Source organism: Nerophis lumbriciformis, linkage group LG24 (genome assembly GCF_033978685.3).
Source record: "Nerophis lumbriciformis linkage group LG24, RoL_Nlum_v2.1, whole genome shotgun sequence".
Lineage (NCBI taxonomy): Eukaryota > Metazoa > Chordata > Actinopteri > Syngnathiformes > Syngnathidae > Nerophis > Nerophis lumbriciformis.
The window spans coordinates 27,692,060-27,718,496 of NC_084571.2; the positions used below are offsets into that span (position 1 = coordinate 27,692,060).

Sequence of the window (26,437 nt, forward strand, 5' to 3'; positions counted from 1 at the left end):
TCCTGCTTCATTCCTTCATTGACATATGCACACACTACAATAGAATAGAAGGCATCTGTTGTCCTTTTATAAGTGATAGGACACAACATAGCAACTAATAAATGTTAAGACAGTAGTTATGCATGAAAGTACGGTATAGTAAAAGCGGAAGTTAACTCATTCTTACCTTTCTCAGTCTCAAATTTCCCATAAATATTAAAAAGTTTCTAAAAAACACATATTAAAGATTAAGTATAGTGTTATTTGAAAATATATATGTAACATTTTTTATGGACTTGCCTCTTTGTGATGTTATGTAACATTTTTTATGGACTTGTCTCTGTGATGTTAAGTACCTGTTATAAGCTGTTATACAGTATATGCCTTGAACTCTTATTTTGAAGGCGCTAAAAGCGGAAGTGGTGCAGCGGAGTTTTGAAACAAACGAAATAAAACATTAAAACACTCTCTACTTCTAACAACCAAAAAGCTGTGAAAACGATGATGCTGTGTTCCAAATTTAAGTTATTTACTGAGACTGAGTGAGCCTATGGCTTTGCACTTTGTTTATTATATATATATATATATATATATATATATATATATATATATATATATATATATATATATATATATATATATATATATATATATATATATATTCGGCATTCTATTGTAGTTACTTTTGAATTTACAACCCCCTGGCGCTGTTTGTACTGTTTTTGTACTTACTTTGATTATTATTTTCAACTGTTTGTAAATGTTGAAATGTATAAATAAAGGTTTATTTAAAAAAAAAAAAACAAAAAAAAAAACAACGAAATAAAACAAACGAAATAAAGTGGTCCTCGTGTAAAACTGGAGCTTCCGTGTTTGTTATTTTGTAGCTTTATACAGTATATGCGACATATATAAACCCTCGGTTAAATATATATTATGGATTTAAAAAAATAACTTTGCATCGTAATGTGTCCAAGCAGGAAACATGATTTTCATTTAATGAGAAAAGTAAAAATCTAAAGCATGCCTCTCTGTTTGCTGACGAAAGCGGAAGTGATCTTTGGCTAGCAGATTTGGTCATGGCAGTTTCGGCTGTGCTGGGATTTTCTCCCCTTAAAGTTCTCCTGTGTGTTAAAAATGATTAGGCATTTTTAAACCTCCATCGCGCTTTTATCAACTCTACATATCATCAAATCTATTGAAATGATAACGACGTCGGTTTCTTATGGAAGTATTTCTATGTTTACGCTGAAAATAAGTGTCGAATCTGGCCCTCCGTAAACTCGAGTGTAACTTTACTTTGAGTGATAACGTCATAGCGACGTGATCACGTGACTAGCGGCAGGGAAGGGGGCTTATCTTGACGTGATTTGTGCTCTTTGAAAGGTCCGACTCGTTGGCCGGAAAAAGACTTCGCATGGCGATGATGAAGCGGTAAAAACAAGTAAGTTAAAAACACTCCACATTTGGGAATGTGTGACGTTGACAAAATGATGCGAGTTACAGGCAATAGTTAATATTTCCTTGGCCGCACTTTGTGGAGCTTAGCATTGGTGCCAGGTGTGAAACAGCACACTTTAGCCTGTAAGCTAACTAATAGAAGCTAGCATCCTTGCTTTTTTAAAGTGGACATTTATGAATTCCACTACACGATTTATTTAATAAGCTATTATTATGTCCGCTTCTTTTAGGGAACTTTTAATGTCGCGTCTTAGCTTGCAGGTCAAATTGGCGAAGTTAATAACTTGGCCGCTTGACAGATGTTTGTTTTTGTAGCCGATCTGGAACATGCTCACAAGTAATATGTCATTTTTTAAAATCATATTTAAGTAGCGTTAAAGTGTTGTTTTTAATGAGTCACTGGCACAAAAATGCTCTCTTTTTCTACTTGTTGTTCCTGCCAAAAGTTACGGTGGCCGATAAAGGTAAATGCGCATCAACGTTCCAAACGCTGTCTAGTAGACGATACTTAAATGATTAGATCGATATTTTCCTTGTTCTTCTTCCAATTACTACAACGTCGTTATTTGGGTCATTTTTGTTATTGTTTACAAAGTCAGGCAGTACGTGTCTGGATAAAGTAAGGCTTTTAGGGCCAAACCCAAATGATTTAAATGCGAGCCAAGTAGGGCTGGGCGATATGGCTTTTATTAATATTTATATTTTTAGGCCATGGCACGAGACACGATATGTATCTCGATATTTTGCCTTCGTCTTGAATGAACACTAGATGCATATAATCACACCAGTATGATGGTTCTATGTGTCTACATCAGGCCTGGGCAATTATTTTGACTCGGGGGCCACATTTAGAGAAAAAAATGTGTCTGGGGGCCAATATATCTATCTATCTATCTATCTATGTACATACATACATACATATATATATATATATATATATATATATATATATATATATATATATACACACACACACACACACACACACATATAAGCTGTGACAATCTGATGTACAATATGTGTGGTTTTGGGTCCTATTTTTAGGAACACTAATACAAAACCTCACAATAATGTCTGATTGAATGCTAAAAACGCCTTAGGAAACGGAATGGAATTTTACATGTTCTACTGAATGAGACACCCAGAATGTACGTGAATAAAAAGAATGTGGGATTTACAATATTAACTATGAACGATAAAACACTGAATATTGACAACATATGAACGTCACACACCCACATTATTTAGGATCAAGCGAAACACAACAAAAAAGCGACAAACACGGCGAAATAGGAACGCGAAGAGTAAAAAAAACAAAACCCCACCTACAATTAGATATAATATCACTTTTCTTGTAGAACTTTGTTGTAAAAATCTCCTTCCGCGTCTGTCCCTGACACCCGCATTTCAGGCCGCTCTGGGAACACTTTGTGGAAACGCTCCCCACCCACACTGCTTGGTGCCTCGTCTGTACTGCTGTGACTTAGATTACCATCGTAACTAATTAGATTACCATAGTAACTAGTATATCATTCAAAAGCGCAGATTCCAACCATTGAAATACTTTGTATAGTTCAAGACATCACTGCACATCATAATGGCGGCTACAGTTTCCATCTTAAAGATCTAAAAAAATTAATTGGGAATGTCCGGCGGGCCAGATTGAAAAGCTTAACGGGCCTTAATTTGCCCATGTCTAGTCTACATTAAAACATTCTTGTTCATACTGCATTAATATATGCTCATTTTAAACTTTCATGCAAATAGGGAAATGACAACTAAGTCAATTTACCAAAACTATTTGTTAAACGGTTATTAAGCAGTGGCACAAACATTCATGTAATTTCAAAACAAAGTGCAAGATTGTCAGAGACATTTTAAAACAAGCTATTAGTGCACTTTTGTGCATGATGTCACTAAGATGACATATCAAAACAACACTAAATTAAAGTGCTTTTTTGTACAGAACGCCACTACAATAGTTTAAAACAAATAAAGTGCACTTTTGTGCATGATGTCACACAAGATATTTCAATAAGTGTCAAATAAAAATGAGCTGCATATTAGGAAATCAAATAGTGTATGTCCTTCGCTATGTGGTAGGTTCCTGCGGACGTTATCTCCTGTTTTTGACTATTTTTTTCATACGGTGTTGATGTGAAAATGGAAAACGCCAGCCTCAATTGGGTCAGCGCTGGTTGCTTGGGTATTTTGTTGGTGTGGCACCGGCCGGAGATGTTGACATGCACACTCCTTATCCTCTAGCGGGTGACTTTTCAAATGATGCTACAAATTAGTAGTGCTGCTACTTTTTGTAGCAACGCTTTTGCCGCATACTTGACATATTACGGTTGTCTGTTCAACATCTTCCCGCTTGAAGCCGTGCTGTTTTTCTTAGGAATTAATTCTTCTTCCTCCATTTGTTACCAGATTTGCACCTTCTCTCTCTCTCGTATTACCACTCGCACGGCTCCGCTTGCACCACCTGCCACAGCTAACGTTACCCATGCCGCTACCTCGCTGCTCGGCAAGGGCGTATGACGTTGTACGCGTGACAGTATGTAAGAAGGTGCGCTTGTTTTATCTCTCTGTGAGAAGGAGAGTCAAAAAAGAGTGAGAAACGCCTGTAGTGTAATGCCCGCAGCTAAAAGCAACTGCGTGAGAACGTATACTCGGATACTCACGAAATTGTCATTTTCTACATCGTATAGAGACAAACCCGCGATATATCGAGTATATTCGATATATCGCCCAGAGCCAATAGTTTATTTTGCCCATCATTCACAAATACAACAACACATGTTTTTTTTTTTTAATGCATTCTAACTTTTAAATGAACACTAGTAAAAGTCAGCTAACAATGGAGGTAACGGGACACTATATTCTGCCTTTCAAGCGCTCATCCAAAAGCCTCCATCAAGGTTTTATATACACCCTCCCATCCATTTTCTACCGCTTAAGTTGGTATATATGTTATGTTGTAACAGGCACATTCATATTCCATCCATCCATTTTCTACCGCTTGTGCTGATCTCCGCTGCAGTCATATTAACATGCAATATTTACATATTTTGCTCATTTTAAGCGTGCGGTGACGTATTAATTCCACAGAGGCATCACATTTGCTATTTCCTTCAACAACACGACTAATCATGGCAGACTTCATGAAAACATCAAAAAAATATTGTGGGACAAATGATAATAAAAGCTACCACCATATTAAAACACTGACTTACTGTACAATGTCTGCTCTCACTGGGATACCAACTGATGGGATGTTCATATCATCCCGTTTAGATTAAGAATTAATCTTGATCGAAATGGTCTCCTGCTGGCCCCATTATGTTGGATCCACTATGGACTGGACTTTCACAATATTATGTCAGACCCACTCGACGTCCATTGCATCCGGTCTCACCTAGAGGGGGGGTCACCCACATATGCGGTCCTCTCCAAGATTTCTCATAGTCATTCACATCGACGTCCCATTGGGGTTGTGAGTTTTTCCTTGCCCTTATTTGGATGTTTTTTATGGTCAGAAAGATTACTCCCCATTAGCTGCATTGTTAGCCAGCTTGTACTTGCCATTAATTAAAAATTAGAATTAGACATGTCCGATAATGTTTTTTTTGTCGACATTCCGATATTGTCCAACTCTTAATTACCGATTCTGATATCATCCGATACCGATGTATACAGTCGTGGAATTAACACATTATTATGCCTAATTTTGTTGTGATGCCCCGCTGGATGCATTAAACAATGTAACAAGGTTTTCTAAAATAAATCAACTCAAGTTATGGAAAAAAATGCCAACATGGCACTGCCATATTTATTATTGAAGTCACAAAGTGCTTTATCTTTTTTTAACATGCCTCAAAACAGCAGCTTGGAATTTGGGACATGCTCTCCCTGAGAGAGCATGAGGAGGTTGGGTTGGGGGGGGGGGGGGGGGGTAGCGGGTGGTGTATATTGTAGCATCCCGGAAGAGTTAGTGCTGCAAGGGGTTCTGGGTATTGGTTCTGTTGTGTTTATGTTGTGTTATGGTGCGGATGTTCTCCCGAAATGTGTTTGTCATTCTTGTTTGGTGTGGGTTCACAGTGTGGCGCATATTTGTAACAGTGTTAAAGTTGTTTATACGGCCACCCTCAGTGTGACCTGTATGGCTGTTGACCAAGTATGCTTGCATTCACTTGTGTGTGTGTGTGAAAAGCCGTAGATATTATGTGATTGGGCCGGCACGCAAAGGCAGTGCCTTTAAGGTTTATTGGCGTTCTGTACTTCTCCCTACGTCCGTGTACACAGCGGCGTTTTAAAAAGTCATAAATTTTACTTTTTGAAACCGATACCGATAATTTACGATATTACATTTTAAAGCATTTATCGACCGATTATATCGGACATCTCTAATTAGAATGCATAAAAAAAATAGAAAGATATGCATTCTTGTCCTACATAAGGATTGCGAATGATACACAATTTCATTAAAAGTGTAATTCCGCCTTAAGTGTTTTAAATTGGCAGCAATTCCCCGTTACATTTGTTTGATGACGTTTGTGTGGTTTTGGTTTCGTGTCAGTTCTACGTTTAGCGCGAGTTTATTACCATTATTGAATTTTACAAAGGCTGAATAAGCTTCTTGCTGTTTGTATGCTATCTTTAACTTCATGGAGACATGCGACACAGACAGGAAGTGAACATTTAAGAAAACTTCCCGCCCTGAGTGTGTGTGGATAAAAAAATATGATGATGTTATTGTTAAAGGTCTGCGGGAATGCCGGGCGCAGAGTACGGGGAGCTTGGGGGCAGCCTCCCCGCCATCGCCTCCCTCAACGCGTCCTACTCCACATCGCTGTCCCTCCCGTCCCAGTACATGTGGCTGCCACTCGCCGAGCGCAAGCTCATCTCGGATGTGCGACGCACCTTCTGCCTCTTTGTGACCTTTGACCTGCTCTTCATCTCCCTCCTGTGGATCATCGAACTCAACGTGAGGCTTGTTTGTTGGTTTTTTCCCTTGCCAAGTGTTTGACTGCTGTGGGCCTTGTTTGCAGATCTCCAGCACCATCTGGGACAGCCTAGAGAAGGAGGTCATCCACTACCACTTTAGGTCGTCCTTCTTTGACATCTTTGTAAGTCACCTCAGATTACAGTCAATAATGATACGTGACATTAGAAGTGGAGCGCAGACCTCCAGCAACACCAGAACACGTCTTTGTGACTTGTTTGGTTGGTAATAATCAGCTCGAACACCTGTGCAAAGTTGGGCCCCTATCATTAAAATAACACTGACATTCTTTTGTGCTGTAAAGATTTGAGTTTGTGCTGTTACGGGTTCAGAGTTTTTCTAAAATACATGTTCTGACTAGTGACGTCATTCAGTTCCCCTTAAACATTTGTGCTGCAAAATGTATTTTGTCTATTATAATTTCAATGTTATTAACGTGTTATTATTCATAACCCCAAATTGTCCCAAACGTTTGTGCTACATTTATTTTGTCCAACTATTTAAGTTTTTATAGTAACTGTCATAACCTCCCTAAAGTACTTCCAAATGTTTGTGCTACAAATATTTTTTTTGTTACAGTTTTAGTTTTTATGTTATGGAACTGGTGAGGAATAATACAGTTTTTTGTCAATTATAGTTTTAATTGTTAAAACCTCCCCAAACTTGTCCGAAAACCTTTGTGCTACAATGTTTTTTGTATTACTATTATAGTTTTTATGTTATGGAGCTAGTTCGGAATAATAACTTGTTAATCACATAAAAACCATAACAGACAAAAATCCTTTATTCTTCGTTGTTTTATCATTATTTTTTAAATTATTTTATCTGTATATTGTCAAGTGTTCTTGGGGTTTTTTGAAAGATGCTTTAGATTGAATGTAATATTATTATTATTGTTACTATAAAAAATGAATAATAAAACGTTAACATAAAACTCTGAGAAAAACATTTTGCAGCACAAACGTTTGGGATAATTTGGGGAGAGTTTGACAAGGTGGGGGGGCCTGGATGTTTCCCCGAGATTGCCACTACCGGTATATATTGGTGGTGGGGGCGTGGCTAGGGGCATGGTCAATGACATCATCATACATGACATGATCATTTTGATTTGCAATGATGCATATACTTTCTTTAAAAAGGCTAAACAAATATTTTATGTATATTTAAAAACAAATATTTATGTTATTAGTTATTAATAATACCATTAATAACAATAATATTAAATGTTTTTCTTATATCATCAGAATCACAATCAGCTTTAACACAAGGGATTTAACTTGGTAGACTGCTCCCATTGTTCAATGCAGTTTCAATTGTTGCTGCCTAATGTAAAAGGTAACAAAGGCTACACTTTATTCTGCCCTCACTTAAAGGGGAACATTATCACCAGACCTATGTAAGCGTCAATATATACCTTGATGTTGCAGAAAAAAGACCATATTTTTTTTTAACCGATTTCCGAACTCTAAATGGGTGAATTTTGGCGAATTAAACGCCTTTCTAATATTCGCTCTCGGAGCGATGACGTCACAACGTGGCGTCACATCGGGAAGCAATCCGCCATTTTCTCAAACACCGAGTCAAATCAGCTCTGTTATTTTCTGTTTTTTCGACTGTTTTCCGTACCTTGGAGACATCATGCCTCGTCGGTGTGTTGTCGGAGGGTGTAACAACACGAACAGGGACGGATTCAAGTTGCACCAGTGGCCCAAAGATGCGAAAGTGGCAAGAAATTGGACGTTTGTTCCGCACACTTTACCGACGAAAGCTATGCTACGACAGAGATGGCAAGAATGTGTGGATATTCTGCGACACTCAAAGCAGATGCATTTCCAACGATAAAGTCAAAGAAATCTGCCGCCAGACCCCCATTGAATCTGCCGGAGTGTGTGAGCAATTCAGGGACAAAGGACCTCGGTAGCACGGCAAGCAATGGCGGCAGTTTGTTCCCGCAGACTAGCGAGCTAAACCCCCTATCGACTCTAGCTTCCCTGGCCTGCTGACATCAACTCCAAAACTGGACAGATCAGCTTTCAGGAAAAGAGCGCGGATGAGGGTATGTCTACAGAATATATTAATTGATGAAAATTGGGCTGTCTGCACTCTCAAAGTGCATGTTGTTGCCAAATGTATTTCATATGCTGTAAACCTAGTTCATAGTTGTTAGTTTCCTTTAATGCCAAACAACACATACCAATCGTTGGTTAGAAGGCGATCGCCGAATTCGTCCTCGCTTTCTCTCGTGTCGCTGGCTGTCGTGTCGTTTTCGTCGGTTTCGCTTGCATACGGTTCAAACCGATATGGCTCAATATCTTCAGTTTCTTCTTCAATTTCGTTTTCGCTACCTGCCTCCACACTACAACCATCCGTTTCAATACATTCATAATCTGTTGAATCGCTTAAGCCGCTGAAATCCGAGTCTGAATCCGAGCTAATGTCGCTATAGCTTGCTGTTCTTTCCGCCATGTTTGTTTGTGTTGGCTTCACTATGTGACGTCACAGGAAAATGGACGGGTGGTTAAAATCAGGCACTTTGAAGCTTTTTTTAGGGATATTGCGTGATGGGTAACATTTTGAAAAAAACTTCGAAAAATATAATAAGCCACTGGGAACTGATTTTTAATGGTTTTAACAATTCTGAAATTGTGATAATGTTCCCCTTTAATGTTGCAATTTAGTTTGCCAAATATGTAAACAGTCCTTTGAATTAGATTTGAGAAGAAAAAAAACTGTGTTTTGTTGATATTCTTCACAATTAAGTCACTGCAAAAGAAAGTACATTATTTACAGTTGGGTCCATAAATATTTGGACATTGACACAATTTTTAGTATTCTAGCTCTGTACAACACCACAATGGATTTGAAATGAAAACAATCAACATGTACTTTAAGTGCAGACTTTGAGCTTTAATTTGAGGGTGTTCACATCCAAATCAGGTGAACGGTGTAGGAATTACAACACATTATATATGTGCCTTCCACTTTTTAAGGGACCAAAAGTAATTAGACAAACTAACATAATAAATCAAATTGTCACCTTTTAATACTTTGTTGCAAATCCTTTGCAGTCAATGACAGTCTGAAGTGTGGAACCCATAGACATCAGCAGACGCTGGGTTTCGTTCCTGGTGATGCTCTGCCGGGCCTCTGCTGCAGCTGTCTTCACTTCCTGCTTGTTCTTTGGGCATTTTCCCTTCAGTTTTGTCTTCAGCAAGGGAAATGCATGTTCAATGGGATTCAGGTCAGGTGATTGACTTGGCCATTGCAGAACATTCCATTTCTTTGCCTTAAAAAACTATTTGGTTGCTTTCGCAGTATGCTTCGAGTCAGTGTCCATCTGCATTGTGAAGCACCGTCCAATGAGTTTTGAAGCATTCGGCTGAATATGAGCAGATAATATTGCCCGAAACATTTCAGAATTCATTCTGCTGCTTTTGTCAGCTGTCACATCATCAATAAATATAAGAGATCCAGTTCTACTGGCAGCCATGCATGCCACTACCACCACCATGCTTCACTGATGAGGTGGTATGCTTTGGATCTAGAGCAGTTCCTGTTCCTTCCCTTCTCCATACTCTTCTCTTTCCATCATTCTGCTACAAGTTGATCTTTGTCTCATCTGTCCATAAGATGTTGTTCCAGAACTGCACAGGCTCTTTTAGATGTTTCTTGGCAAACTCTAATATGGCCTTCCTGTTTTTGAGGCTCACCAATGGTTTACACCTTGTGAAGAAACCTCTGTATTTCTTCTGGTGAAGTCTTCTCTTAATTGTTGACTTGGACACAGATACACCTACCTCCTGGAGAGTTTTCTTCATCTGGCCAACTGTTGTGAAGGGCTTTTTCTTGACAAGGGAAAGGATTTGTCAGTCATCCACCACACTTGTTTTCCGTGGTCTTCCATGTCTTTTGGTGTTGCTGAGCTCAGCAGTGTGTTCTCTCTTTTTAAGAATGTACCAAACAGTTGGTTTGGCCACACCTAATGTTTTTGCTATCCCTCTGATGTCTTTGTTTTGATTTTACAGCCTAAAGATGGCTTGCTTCACTGATAGTGACAGCTCTTTGGACTTCATATTGAGAGATGACCTCCCCAGATTACAAATTAATACACCACACTTGAAATGACATCTAGGCATTTTATCTGCTCTTTGTAAATTAAATAAATGAAAAAAAAACAAGGGAATAACACACACCTGGCCATGGAACAACTGAGTAGCCAATTGTCCAATTACTTTTGGTCCCTTAAAAAGTGGAAGGCACATATAAAATCTGTTGTAATTCCTACACCGTTCACCTGATTTGGATGTAAATACCCTCAAATTAAAGTTCAAAGTCTGAACTCAAAGCACATGTTGATTGTTTCATTTCAAATCCATTGTGGTGTTGTACAGAGCTGGAATACTGAAAATTGTGTCAATGTCCAAATATTTATGGACTTAACTGTATACACATGAGGTGCACATACATGTAGGAACCGCGTTAGATTAATATGGTTTGAAATAGTCTTGGGTTCAATCCCGGGCTCGCGATCCTTCTGTGTGGAGTTTGCATGTCCTCCCCATGACTGCGTGGGTTCTCCCACTTCCAAAGACATGCACCTGGGGATAAGTTGATTGGCAACACTAAATTGGCCCTAGTGTGTGGATGTGAGTGTGAATGTTGTCTGTCTATCTGTGTTGGCCCTGCGATGAGGTGGCGACTTGTCCATGGTGTACCCCGCCTTCCGCCCGATTGTAGCTGAGACAGGCTCCAGCGCCCCCCGCGACCCCAAAGGGAATAAGCGGTAGAAAATGGATGGATGAAATAAACTGAAAAAAGTAATACAATTATGCAGGATGAAGGATGAGCTTTATTGCTGTTAGCTTAATGCTAACGTACAATGGACTAGCTCATAGACAAGCTAACTCAAATTAGCATGGCCAATCGCAGGGCACATATACTGTATATAAACAATCCTTCACACTAACATTCATATCTATGGACAATTCACAGTCTCCAATGAACCAAACATACTGTACACATTTTTGGAATGTGGCAGGAAACTGGAGTGCCTGGAGAAAACCCAGACACGCACTGAGACAAGTGCACCCTCCACACAGCTATGTCCAAACGGAGGTTTGAAGACGCACACGGCGCAAAGTTAGACGTTATTGTCTGTAGTAATGTCAAAATATTTAGGGTAGTTTACACTGGCTTGAACAAAAATGCAATAATTAGCTTAAAATATATTTATCTTCAACTTTCTCTCACTTTAGCTGGGTGTCAACTCGTTTAGGTGCGCGACCAGCTGCTGATGCGCTTCTAGCAGGCGATTTAAATGCACAGTGGGTTTTTTATATACCGCCACCGCCACAGTCACGGACGGTCCAATACCCCATCCTCTCTGAGCACTCCCCACCACACTTCCCGAAGGACATGGTCGAAGGCTTTCTCCAAGTCCACAAAGCAAATGTAGACTGGTTAGGCAAACTCCCATACACCCTCAAGAATCTTGCCGAGAGTATAGGGCTGGTCCACAGTTTCACAACCAGGACAAAAACCACACTGCTGAATCCGAGGTTCGACTATCCAATTATCCAGCGTAGCCTCCTCTCTAGTACACCTGAATAGGCCTTACCGGGAAGGCTGAGGAGTGTGATCCCACGATAGTTAGAACACACCCTCCAGTTCCCCTTCTTAAAGAGAAGAACCACCACCCCGCTCTGCCAATTCATAGGCACCGCCCCCGATGTCCACGCAATGCTGCAGAGTCTTGTCAACCAAGACAGCCCCACAGCATCCAGAGCCTTAAGGAACACCGGGCGAATCACATCCACCCCCGTGGCCCTGCCACCAAGAAGTTATTTTTAACTACCTCTGCTACCTCAGCCCCAGAAATAGGAGAGTCCACCACAGATTCCTCAGGCACTGCTTCCTCATAGGAAGATGTGTAGGTGGGATTGAGGAGGTCTTTGAAGTATTCCTTCCACCGATCCACAACATCCTGGGTCGAGATCAGCAGCACACCATCCCCACTATACACGGTGTTGACAGTGCACTGCTTCTCCCTCTTGAGGCGGCGGATGGTGGTCCAGAATCGCTTCGAAGCCGCTCGGAAGTATTTTTCCATGGCTTCACCGAACTCCTGCCATGTCAGAGTTTTTGCCACTGCGACCACCTAAGCTGCACACCGCTTGGCCTGTCGGTACCTGTCCGCTGCCTCCGGGGTCCCATGAGCCAAAATCGCTGGTGTACACTAGCGGTGAGGGATGCCGTCAAGCTGAAAAAAGAGTCCTATCGGGTCCTTAGGTTTCTGGGATTACCGCCACGACAGACACCAACCACAGTGCGGCCACAGCGCCGATCGACCGCTTCGACAATAGAGGTACAGAACATGGTCCACTCGGACTCATTGTCTAGCGCCTCCCTCGTGACATGTTCAAAGTTCTTCCTGAGGTGGGAATTGAAACTCTCTCTGACGGGAGACTCTGCCCGACGTTCCCAGCTGACCTTCCCAATGCGTTTGGGCCTGCCAGGTCTGATCGGCATCCTCCCCCACCACCTGAGCCACCTTCTCTTCACCCTAGTGTCCAAAACATGAGACCGCAAATCTGATGACGCAACTACAAAGTTGATCATCGAACTGTGGCTTAGGGTGTCCTGGTGCCAAGTGCACATAAGGACATCCTTATGTTTGAACATTGTGTTCGTTATGGATAGTCTGTGACGAGCACAAATGTCCAATAACAAAACACCACAATCATTTACATGCAGAGAAAACCCTTATACATATGGCTACTGGAGGTGATAATTGTGTTGTTTATTTCAATTATGCATTACTGGCACTCCACACACATCTGAAGCGGTGTCTACTTTGTTTCTATTTTATGACCGACTGAAAAGAAGGCACGTTACTGAACCCTAAAAAATTATCCAGCTTTCGTCTTGCTTTAATAATCAGACATCCATGATGTCATCCTTTGCCCTCTGCATTTGCTGTCATGTCTGAGTATTGCTATGATATGCTATTATGTTTGACTTTAGTTCTGTTTTGAGTACATATAAGTGAACTTCTTTCTGTTTGCAGCTGCTGGCTCTGTTTCGCTTCCTGTGCCTACAAGTGGGCTATGCCGCCTTTCGCCTGAAGCACTGGTGGGTCATCGCGGTGAGTTAATGAAGACGTCACACACATCGTAATACATTGGAACCTCGATTTACGAACTTATTTGATTCTTGAACAGGGTCCTTAAATGGAACATTTCCTATAGTGAAGCAAATTTCTCCACAAGAAATATTGGGACCCACCCCGTTGCAACGAAGAGTCCTCCCAGATTATTTTGTTCTAAGGCTGTCTAAATAACGTGAGGTGACTACTGTATTTTTCGGACTGTAAACCGCTAACTTTTCCTACGCCTTGAACCCTGCAGCTTATAAACTGGTAGAGATAATTCATGGATTTTTCTTCGCTAATGGCCATAATGTTTTGTATCAACAAATAATTTTCAAAAAACACAGAAAAAGACACTGCAAAGTTTTATTGTACGTGCTATGGCGCCATCTTTTGGACGTGTTTGCTCCCTGCAGATGCTGGGGGTTGAAAATGTAGGTCCTGTTTCGTGCCTTGAAGCGGCAGTATATCCTGTTTTGTGCCTTGAAGTGGCAGTATATCCTGTTTTGTGCCTTGAAGCGGCAGTATATCCTTTTTCGTCTACTATTAGTCTTTAGCGTTTCTATTCGAAAAGATTCTTCATTCATCACTCCAAGCAACGTTTGCAAGTTTTGTAATTTAACTAAAACAATTCACACTTAATAAAGCGCCCCATGTGTGATGTCTGTGGGAGTGTTTTCATGCATATTTGTACATGCTATCAGGCGTGCGTGCGGGCTGGCGGTTTGGCACAATCAATTAGTTCGCAGACAGAGGGGTTCGTTAATCAAGGTTCCACTGTAATGGTCCCACACGCAAATTTCCCAGACGGCAGAAAGTAAAAGGGAAACGTTCTACAGGTCACCACCCTCGTGACCAGCGTCTTCCTCGTTGTGAAGGTCATTGTTTCTAATGTGAGTACTTCTTCTTTTCTCAAAGTATGTGTTGACATGCAAGCAAACCAGTTTCAACCTCAAACCTTTTCACTTCTGCATTTGTGTCGGTAAAGAACTGTTTGACCAGACAACCGCCTGATCGGTGGGATTTTATTGCAAAACATCAAACGCTCCTTGTGGCCATGTTAACTTCTGATGACCGATGTTTCTGCTGTGCTCCAAACGTTTACTTCTCGGTCACTTTTTATAGTGAGCAATGAAAAAGTTTGTAAAAAAGAAGTGTGCACACAGCTGCTGTCCCAGAATGCATTTGGCTATGTGCTGCCCATCACCTCCTTTGTGGTGGCTTGGCTGGAGACCTGGTTCCTGGACTTTAAGGTGCTCACCCAGGAGGCAGATGATGATAGAGGTGGGCAGGACGAACCAGCAAGCAAACGCACCCAAAATAATCTTTTTTTAAACGTAATTTGACCCTAGCCTACCTGGCGGCGGTGAACGCGGCCTGCGAGCGCGCCCCCATGATGTACCCTCGCGCCCTCTCAGATGGACAGTTCTACTCGCCGCCCGAATCGGTTGCAGGTGATGTGTGCAACACGATCCCCTGTTCCCTCCATCTTGCTGACATTTTCTTACCCTGATCTGCAGGCTCTGAGGAGGATCTTGATGAAGAGGGCCTCGGCCGGCGTGCCGTGACTGCTCAGGTACCAGCAGTAGCCAGCAGGAGGCGTCAAAACATGGACGCCATCTCTCTTGACATTTTTTCTGTTCCCGCAGGAGAAGGAGTATGTAGGACAAGGACGCGAGGCTCTCACCATCGTCGAGCAGATCCTCGCCCAGGAGGACAACTGGAAGTTTGAAAAGAATAACGTGAGCGCTTCCTGTTTACTTCAAACAAATATGCAGTAATTAATATGACCAAATAAAGCTGAGCAGAAAAATATGCAATTAGTCAAATAATTGTTTTAATTAATATTTTAAAATATATTTTAAAAGTAAATAACTTTCAAATAATTTATTTTATTAGCAAATTAAAGGGGAACTGCACCTTTTTGGAATTTTCCCTATAATTTACAATCCCTATGTAAGACTAGATCACGTATGTTTTTCTTTTTTTAAATGCTTTCTGATTTGTAATATACTTAAAGTATGAGGTGGCTCTCAATGCAGCTTACGAGAGCAATCCTATAAAACCCTCTAAAACATCCAAAAACTGGTAATAATACGCCATTTACATCTCATGACCTGAATAATAACCTAGTATTGGCGATATTGTTATTATAATTGCTAACACTGAGGAACTATTCTTAGCAGCGCTGTAATCACAGAGAGATAACTAGCTATAGTGACATATTTAGCCGGTGAGCTGCTGCATCGCGTCTGAGTTGGTGAAAGGTAATTCGAGATTATAAATCATGCCTGTCACCTGGATAATGGACTGATGTGGCCAAAACCGAGAAGTTGTTCAACTTAGACTCGAAGATAGCAAGAAAGACAAGAAAAGATTCTTGTTTAATTTTTTTGTTTTTTGCCTGCGTGGGGGTTATGATTAATTCTCCCTCTAAAAGGGAAGATTTAAACATCTCATCAATTGGCATCCCAGTGAGAGCAGAAATTGTACAGTCAGTGATTGTTAGTAGTCTGTTTTTGTTGTTTGACACTTAGCAATACCGCTACTTTCTGTATCTGTTAAGCACACAGCTTCTAAAACTTGTAGTTAATCCTCTGTATATTCAGGATCAACAATATAATTCTCTGGATCTTCATCATTTGTCCCAAAGTAATCATTGTCTCCCGTGAAGTCTTTGCCATGATTTGAAGATGATGTCGTGGAAGGAGTAGCTAACATTTTGATTATGTGAATTGAATACGCAGCCGCATCCTTAAAATTATCAAAATATGTCAGTCTTACATGTTATGATGATGCCTGTTATTACATTACATAGCAGGGCTGTACACTTAGCTTTTTCACTAGGCGCTGATAAAATATAGCAGCTCAGAATTTTTTTTAGGTGCAATATGTCGTAAATAACACAATTTTACTAATAACATTCAAACAATATACACAGTAACACGCATGTTTACTCATACATTTCCCCTAGAGGGGGGGGTTACCCACATATGCGGTCCTCTCCAAGGTTTCTCATAGTCATTCACATCGACGTCCCACTGGGGTGAGTTTTTCCTTGCCCTTATGTGGGCTTTGTACCGAGGATGTCGTTGTGGCTTGTGCAGCCCTTTGAGACACTTGTGATTTAGGGCTATATAAATAAACATTGATTGATTGATACATATAAACATAGTGCCATCATAAGGCTTAATGCAACCCTCAACTGAACATCTCGGTCCCACAGCTTTTTATAGTTAAGTAATAGTGTGACACTATGTCATGCAATGTACTGAGCGACACATGATATCAGTCACATAAAATGTCTTACATCACATTCTATGCAACTAATTACATTACTGATCATAATGCTTCTTATACACATGCTAAAATGACCAGTGATGTTGATAGGTTTTCAGTGTAGTGAGTCCCCAGGACCCACAATTGGTGATTTGTATAAAGTACTTTGAAAATTTAGTGGAACCCCAGAAAAAGAGGTTATTTGCAAACTTTACGCACATGCCTCCTGGCCGCTAACTTTCCAAAGTATTTGAAGCAATACATCATATATTATATACGGCCTTTAACACGGAATGACATAACTAAACCCGTACGTAACATGTGCACGCGCATTAGCTTTATGTGTTGCTCACTGGCAATCTGGATAGCTAACGTTCACTATCAAAGAATATATATTCTGTCATAACAACAACACGACCGCAAATTCTTCGTTCTTTCTCTTGGACCGCTTTTGTATGTGTATGCTCACGCTCCCTGTGTGTACGAGTGTACAAGACAGCGGTGACTGACAAGCATGAACGCCAAACAAATTTGTCAGACCAATGAGCAATTTTTATTCAATATAATTAGTAATTGTAAGGAATGTAGACAGCAAAAAAAAATCTGTTAAACCACTAATGGTAACAACCTAGCCTGTGGCGTTGTTAATTGTTTTGGTTTGAAAAATGTAACTGAGAGCAAGTTGCAAACAACCGAGCCACTTTTAAAATTATTAATTTATTTCTAGTTCTTTTATTCTTATTTTTCTTTTTATAATTAACAGATGTGTTTTTGTTGAAAATATATCTGAAATTAAACAAAACTGTCACAAAGGTATGACATACACAATTTTAATAAATCTATCTATACATCTGTCTATATAGATATATATTTTTTATTAATATGTATAGGGACAAGCGGTAGAAAATGGATGGATGTATATAGAATGTACAGTAAACCCTTAAAACAAACATAACTGCAAAATAAATCTGTTTTTACTTCTCGAATTGATGAACACAAAAGGGTAAGCATTAGGGGTGTGGGAAAAAAACGATTCAAATTCAAATCGCCATTCTCACGTTGTACGATTCAGTATCGATTCTCATTTTTCAAAAATCTAATTTTTTTTTTGTTTGTTTTTTTAATCAATCCAACAAAGCAATACCATAACAAAACCAAACCAAAACCAAAACCAAACCCGACCCAGCAACACTCAGAACATCAATAAACAGAGCAATTGAGAGGAGACACAAACACGACACAGAACAATCCAAAAGTAGTGAAACAAAAATTAATATTATCAACAACAGTATCGATATTAGTAACAATTTCAACATAGCAGTGATTAAAAATCCCTCATTGACATAATCGTTAGACATTTATAAAAAAAAAATTAAATAAAAAAGAACAATAGTGTCACAGTGGCTTACACTTGCATCGCATCTCATAAGCTTGACAACACACTGTTTCCAATATTTTCACAAAGATAAAATAAGTCATGTTTTTGGTTCATTTAATAGTTAAAACAAATTAACATTATTGCAATCAGTTGATAAAACATTGTCCTTTACAATTATAAAAGCTTTTTACAAAAATCTACTATTCTGCTTGCATGTCAGCAGACTGGGGTAGATCCTGCTGAAATCCTATGTATGTAGAGAATCGTTTTGAATCGGAAAAATATCGTTGTTGAATCGAAAAAATCGATGTATAATCGAATCGTGACCCCAAGAATCGATATTTAATCGAATCATGGGACACCCAAAGATTTGCAGCCCTAGTAAGCATATCTCTTATTAGTTTTTTGCTCGTTTTTTTATTGATTCAATTTTATTTGTTTTTATTGTGGTTTAATCTACTTATTCTTTTCATCCACATTTTAATGTTTTAATTTTATTGTAAGTGTGTTTTAGCGGTATCTTGTAGTCATTCGGTTCCTGGTTGTTGAAAGTGCTCTACACATAAAGTTGGGTTATATCTTGTGAAATTTAGTAAGAACATCAACTATTCTGGTTTAGTCAGCCCTCTTTCACTTTTAGGATACGGGCGACTCGGTCTACACCCTGGAGATTCCTTTCCACGGGAAGACGTTCATCCTTAAGGTAAGTGAGTAGCTGTTGCTGCGGTGATGTCACGCTTACCCGCGACCCACTTTATACTTTGTTTATACCGCTTAGCGCTGGTGACACTAGTTTAGCTGGGCTATTTTAAAAGGTATGACCCGTTATGGTTATTGCTTGTCATCGCTATTCTGTTTCTCAACAGGGTTAGCGGGGTCAAGCATTGTGTGTTAGTGTGTTTTCTTGAATCTGACCTTCACGCCAATGTGTTCTATGAAAATGATTTTGCTGCAACAGCGAACATATTTTAAGCCTTGCTATAATTAATTTTGTAGAACTTCACAAAGCAGCCAACAGAGGGCATTGTAGTGGGTCACGTTAGTTAAAATGGGTTAAGTGCAAACAAACATCCAGTTGTCCTGCGTGGACAGGGGCCGCTTTGTTTATTGGTAGAGTGTTAACGGGGTTTTCCGCTTGCCCACTGATGTTAAACAACCACGAAAATGGGACATATGGAGCGAAACGTACAGCCTCTGTGTTGGTGCTGACTGGACATCATGTGAGAAAAGTTGTGATTTATCGTTAACTGGCTGACAGACTCAACGTTATTTACTGTACGTTAGCATCAAAGGGGAAACATTTTAGGAAACTTTCAACAAAACTTCATTGAATTGTGTCCAATGTTTGTGTGTGAGGATGGTGCATTCAAGAACACTTGTAAATTATCCATTTGGTGGTTACAATCCAGTGGTCTCTTCACAAGCAAAACCAAAGTTGGCTTACCATCGTCGTTAGCCATGTTCTTTGTTCATATTTGGCTTGAAGCTTGTTGTGGGAATTCTTGGCTTCCCAGTGTTCCTGAAAGTAGCACAAGTTTAAACTCAGAGGCTCTATCTACTGCTCCCTTATTGATATTACTAGTGAATCAATTAGCTCTGATTTGGCTAATCATTGTATGGGTCATTTTATTGAATACAAATATATTGTCATACACTTTCACACACTTTTTCATTATTACAGTGCATACGGAAAGTATTCCAGCACTTCACTTTTTTACATTTTTGTTTTGTCTTATGTTACAACCTTATTCCAAAATGGAATAAATTCATTGTTGTCCTCAAAATTCTACACACAATACTCCATAATGACAATGTAAATGGATTATTGTATAGCGCTTTTCTACTTTCAAGGTACTCAAAGCGCTTTGACACTATTTCCACATTCACACACACATTCACACACTGATGGCTAATCACGACCCATCCGAAGCAAGGGCGAATTGTTTTGCTCAAAGACACAATGGACGTGACAAGGATGGCAGAAGCTTGGGATTTAACCAGGAACCCTGAAGTTGCTGGCCCGGCCACTACCCATCGAGGCACGCCATCCCCAAGTGTGAAAAGATTTGTGTATACATTAAAAATTTAAAAACAAATAATATCACATCCACCTAAGTATTCACAGCCTTTGCTCAATACTTTGTTGATGCACCTTTGGCAGGAATTACAGCCTCAAGTCTTTTTGAATACAATGCCACAAGCTTGACACAACTATCTTTGGGCAGTTTTGCCCATTCCTCTTTGCAGCACATCTCAAGCTCCATTAGGTTGGATGGGAAGCGTTGGTTTTCATCCAGGATGTCTCTGTACATTGCTGCATTCATCTTTCTCTCTATCATGTCTAGTCTGCCAGATCCTGCGGCTGAAAACCATCCCCACACCATGCTTCACTGTAGGGATGATACTGGTCTGGTGATGAGCGATGCCTGGTTTCCTCCAAACATAGCGCCTGGCATTCACGTTAAAAGTTAAATATTTGTCTCATCAGACCAAATAATTTGTTTCCCATGGTCTGAGAGTCTTTCAGGTGCATTTTGGCAAACATTTTTACTGAGAAATGGCTTCCGTCTGGCCACTCTACCATACAGGTCTGTTTGCTATCGCTCTGACAGAATGACCATCGGGTTCTTGGTCAACTCCCTGACTAGACTAAGATGAATGCAGCAATATACAGAAACATCCTGGACGAATACCTTCCCATCCAATCAGATGGAGCTTGAGAAGCGCTGCAAAACTGCCCAAAGATAGGTGTGCCAAGTTTGTGGCAGCGTATTGAAAAAGATGTGAGGCTGTAATTGCTGCCAAAGGTGCATCAACAAAGTATTGAGCAAAGGCTGTCAATACTTATGTACATGTCATATTTTTTTCAATGAATTTGTAAAACAAAGGACAACAATGAATGTATTACATTTTGGAAAAAAGCTGAAACATAATGAAATGTGGAAAAAGTGAAGCGCTGTGAATACTTTCCGGATGCACTGTGGATCATTACCTTTTTGTGCTGACTGGCCATAACCATCCTGAACGGACTGCCCCATTGTCCCTCATAACTGCCTTCTCTTCGGTGCAATAACCCATTCCACCAACCACCCTGTTTTTGTTTTTGTTTTTTTCATGTATATATTCATTTCACACCATATTCATTGCACTTCTACATTTTTTATATTTTTATATATTTGCACATTGTTTTTCTAGCATGCACACATCGCACTGTATGGAATGGCCTCAATCTCGTTACCTTGCGTAATGACAATAAAGCTGATTCTGATTCTGATTCTGGTAGATGTCACATTATTGTTAGAGTGTGGAACTAAGGGTTCTTCACTGGTGTGCTGGTGACGGTTGGCCTGATACAACATCTATGTTGAGTTATTTTTGCTTCCCTCAGGCCTTCATGCAGTGTCCTGCTGAGCTGGTGTACCAGGAAGTCATCCTGCAGCCTGAGAAGATGGTCATGTGGAACAGAACCGTGTCAGTCTGCCAGGTCAGCTTCAGAACTGTACGGCCATTAAAAATGAAAAAGGTTTGAATGTTTCTTTCTTCTTTAGATCTTGCAGCGAGTCGACGACAACACACTGGTCACATACGACGTCTCAGCTGGGGCGGCCGGAGGAGTCGTATCCGCCCGGTATGTTGCATTAGTGGCCACCAACTTCAGTGGATCCCTGCATGTTCAATATCAATGTAATTACTGTATTTTTTGGAGTAAAAGTCGCTCCGGAATATAAGTCGCACCGGCCGAAAATGCATAATAAAGAAGGAAAAAAACATATATACTGTAAGTCGCACTGGAGTATAAGTCGCATTTTTTGGGGGAATTTGTTTGATAAAACCCAACACAAAGAATAGACATTTGAAAGTAAATTTAAAATAAATAAAGTATAGTGAACAACAGGCTGAATAAGTGTACGTTATATGACGCATTAATAACCAACTGAGAATGTGCCTGGTATGTTAACATAACATATTATGGTAAGAGTCATTCAAATAACTATAACATATAGAACATGCTATACATTTACCAAACAATCTGTCACTCCTAATCGCTCAATCCCATGAAATCTTATACGTCTAGTCTCTTACGTGAAAGAGCTAAATAATAATATTTGATATTTTACGGTAATGCTTTAATAATTTCACACATAAGTTGCTCCTGAGTATAAGTCACACCCCCGGCCAAACTATGAAAAAAAAAACTGTGACTTATAGTCCGAAAAATACGATATTTTAAATAAGAGGCAGTTCATATTAGGGCTGGGCAATAAAATTATATCAATATACCTGTATATCGCGATAGACAGGTAATCGATATCAATAAAAAAAATGCGTTCAATAAAAAAAACAAAAAACGATTTGGTTGCATGAACAAAGGCACTTGCTCTCTGGTAACTGAGCAACGCAGGAAGTGATCACTGATCATTGGGAGTGACATGGTGACAGTATCAACTATCACGTTTGGTTGCGCCGTCTTGTTGTCTCGCGGTTAATTCTTTGCCTGACGTGAGAAGAGAAAATAAAAATTAGTGCTGCAGAGAGTTAATAAATTGTGGCTAAACTGGAAAAGTCACCTCAACAAAATGGCAGTTTTTTGGGATTTTTTTCTAACAGACCATAGTCAGACCAATGTGGTCTGTTAAAATAGATAATGCAAGGCGCTCGTCCCCACCAAGACTGGTTATACCACACCACCTTAGCCCCACTCACCCTTTAGAGCACAGCTGTAACTTCCTGGCACTAAACATGCAAAAATAGTTATTTTCAGGTTTATCTATGTTTACATTTACACACTTTGAAATATTTTGTTACACTTTATTAAGCATTTCTTACATATTCCTCATTTTTTGCAACTTCATGTTTTGTGTTGACATTTCCTTTCATTTCTGCCTTGATAGTTGAGGGCATTATAATCAGGAGGAAGGTTACATTTGAAAAACATTTTTACATTTTAATATTTTTTTACTTGTCCTTTTTTTCGATAGGTCATAAAAAATATCAATTATCAATACCCACCGAAATAAAACACTTATATGGTGATACAGTTTTAAGCCATATCGCCCAGCCCTAGTACGTATTATAATAGACACAAATACGTAAATATGTCAGATTCTAGCCGAGCGCTAATTTCCATCTACTCGTCAGCCTAAGTAAGTCATAATATATAATACATACCCCCATGTACGGCGCCCTGTGTGGGTGCAGAAACACGAACTCCACCAGGCGACTTTGGTCAAATCTGGCCTGTAAACCTGCAGCAAGGTGAACTCATATATGGCGCAGTGGGAGAGTGGCCGTGCGCGACCCGAGGGTCCCTGGTTCAATCCCCACCTAGTACCAACCTCGTCATGTCCGTTGTGTCCTGAGCAAGACACTTCACCCTTGCTCCTGATGGGTGCTGGTTAGCGCCTTGCATGGCAGCTCCCTCCATCAGTGTGTGAATGGGTAAATGTGGAAGTAGTGTCAAAGCGCTTTGAGTACCTTGAAGGTAGAAAAGCGCTATACAAGTACAACCCATTTATCATTTATTATTTGGTTACAACAGGCGAGCAGAGTGGATGATTTAGATGGGCATTAGAGAAACGGCGAGCTGTGACGACCTGGCAGCCTCCAGGGCAGCGTAGCGCGCCCATCTGCTTTAGAGGGAGATTGAGGTGGCGCCACAACAGACACGAATGCGGCTGTAGCGCTAGCCTGACATCTAAAGAGTAGAATCCATCCATTCTATCAGTCCTAACTAGGGATGTCCCAATCCAGGTTTTTGCACTTCCGATCCGATACCGATACTGGCCTATCCGAGCATGTATTAAAGTTTAAAGTTATTTAGCCTACTTAGTTGTCAGAATCATGCTGAAAAGGGTTTTAGTACTCTTGATAACAACTCGCCAGCTGAATTAGGGGAGTTTGAATAATACACAATGGTTGGTAACAAGAAACTGACCTGTTTATTCAAGGATAAACACAAAATAGACAAAATTATACATGACAAACAGAAATGGCATCATTGAAACTAGGGCTGGGCGATATGGCCTTTTTTTTAATATTGCGATATTTTAAGGCCATATTGCGATACACGATATACATCTCGATATTTTGCCTCAGCCTTGAATGAACACTTGATGCATATAATCACATCAGTATGATGATTCTGTGTTTTGATTGATTGATTGAGACTTTTATTAGTAGGTTGCACAGTGAAGTACATATTCCGTACTATTGACCACTAAATGGTAACACCCAAATAGGTTTTTCAACTTGTTTAAGTCGGGGTCCATTCATGATACAGATATATACTATCATCATAATACAGTCATCACACAAGATAATCACATTGAATTATTTACATTATTTATAATCCAGGGTGTGGAGGGGGGCGCCGGATGTAAGTGTCAAAAAGACAGCCAAAAGAGTTTGATATGAGAATAAATCTAAAGTTAAAATATAGGGTAGAAATGCACCCATTTGCAGGAAATGTAGTCTTGATTTTCAAAATTTTCTTTCAAGGCTTGCATGTCTACATTAAAACATTCTTCTTCATACTGCATTAATATATGCTACTTTTAAACTTTCATGCAGAGAAGGAAATCACAACTAAAAAAATCACTAATTTTTTCATACGGTGTTGATCTGGAAATTTTTGCCTCTGCATTTTGATGGTGTGGGTGTGTGGCACCGAATGGAGATAAGCGTCTCGACAGACGTTACAATATTTGAACAATGATGACGACAGCTGTTTTCTCTGTCGTGTCCGTGTGTCGAAAATTGTTATCCGCTTATTTTTTTATTTGATTTTGTGCGTGGCATATAATTGCTATGCGCAGAGGACGCTTGAGCAGTTTGCAATTGCACAGGCGCGCACCTTAGAGAGAACGTTGGTCACACGGCTGCGCTAGCATCACAGCTAACGTTAGCCATGCTGCTACCTCTCTGCTCGGGGAGGACGTATACGTATGTGATGTATGACGTGACAGTATGTGACGTATGACGTGACAGTATGTGACGTGTGTAAGAAGGTGCGCTTGCTGTCTGTGAGAGGGAGACACAGGAAAGAGTGAGAAGAGCCTGTCGTGTAATGCCAGCAGCTAAAAGCAACTGCGTGAGAATTCACAGACCTGTGGATGTGTTGAAGGTGTGCTGGAAAATGCGGAACGGAAATTAGGGAGCAGCAGAAAAGTGGAATGTATTATTTAAATCGGTGCTTTGGAAAACACGGACCGGAGTTTTTTTTTAAACTGGATCTGGATCGGCATTTTCCCATGCCTTGCCAATACGCAATTTTTGGCAAATATCGGCAGCCGATCCGATCCAAATATCGGATCGGGACATCCCTAGTCCTAACTCATTCATTAGTGCGGATTGTATATTTTATACTTTAAAAGATTTGTATTAGGTGTGAGGCATATTTATGGTGGATTATGCTTGTTTCTATTTAGCAAGTGAACTTCCTTTGTTGCAAGTAAACAATGGCAAATGAAGAAAGACTGCATGGTTATTGGCTCTGTATCTAATCTAATCAAACCATTAGAAGGCTCACTTTTATTGCAAATACATTTGGAGAAGAACACCTAGATAGCAGGACGGTTTTGAGGCGTAGCAGAAACATGATCCGGGCTTTATTTATTTTCTAAGACCTTAATTACTGGCAGTGTTGGGTTAGTTACTGAAAACCAGTAACTAGTTACAGTTACTACTTACTTTATTTCAAAAGTAACTCAGTTACTAACTCAGTTACTTACACCAAAAAGTAATGCGTTACTGTGAAAAGTAACTATTTAGTTACTTATATTTATTTTTAATTTTTTTTAAGGCCCCCTTTAATGCCCTTTTAGCCTTTATTTCAGTACTGTTATTGCACTGGAGAATAATACAATCTGTTTATCACCTTGACATGTATTTACATCACTGAACTCTGCTAAGCAATGTGGTCTACATACACCACACAAAGACAAAGATATGTTTCAAAGGGCCAATTTGTTTCAGGCCAGAACAAATTGACAAAACTATTTTATAGCTGCAACATAACATACATAAGTAACAAACAGCATAATAACAACATAGCTGTAAACCAAGGAAGGCACACACTACATACACAAAGCCTAACCAGGCGTTTTTTCCTCAAAAAATTCTGAAATAAAATCATGTCTGAAGCCCAGAACACTCTACACGTTTCCCCAGTTTTAGTTTAGAGATAAGG

At 39.8% G+C, this 26,437-nt stretch overlaps 1 protein-coding gene across 1 annotated transcript in view; it reads left to right on the plus strand.

Annotated features, from left to right (window-relative positions):
- The first annotated feature begins 1,041 nt into the window (after positions 1–1,041).
- Positions 1,042–26,437, plus strand: part of stard3 (StAR related lipid transfer domain containing 3) — a 29,562-nt gene continuing 4,166 nt past the window's right edge. The window contains exons 1-12 of the mRNA XM_061981879.1: positions 1,042–1,423; positions 6,205–6,427; positions 6,492–6,569; positions 13,512–13,589; positions 14,432–14,485; positions 14,759–14,876; positions 14,945–15,046; positions 15,113–15,168; positions 15,242–15,334; positions 18,890–18,952; positions 21,638–21,733; positions 21,798–21,877. Of these exons, the coding sequence (XP_061837863.1) occupies positions 6,215–6,427; positions 6,492–6,569; positions 13,512–13,589; positions 14,432–14,485; positions 14,759–14,876; positions 14,945–15,046; positions 15,113–15,168; positions 15,242–15,334; positions 18,890–18,952; positions 21,638–21,733; positions 21,798–21,877 (1,031 nt within the window). The 5' untranslated portion in view covers positions 1,042–1,423; positions 6,205–6,214. The remainder of the gene's footprint in view (positions 1,424–6,204; positions 6,428–6,491; positions 6,570–13,511; positions 13,590–14,431; positions 14,486–14,758; positions 14,877–14,944; positions 15,047–15,112; positions 15,169–15,241; positions 15,335–18,889; positions 18,953–21,637; positions 21,734–21,797; positions 21,878–26,437) is intronic.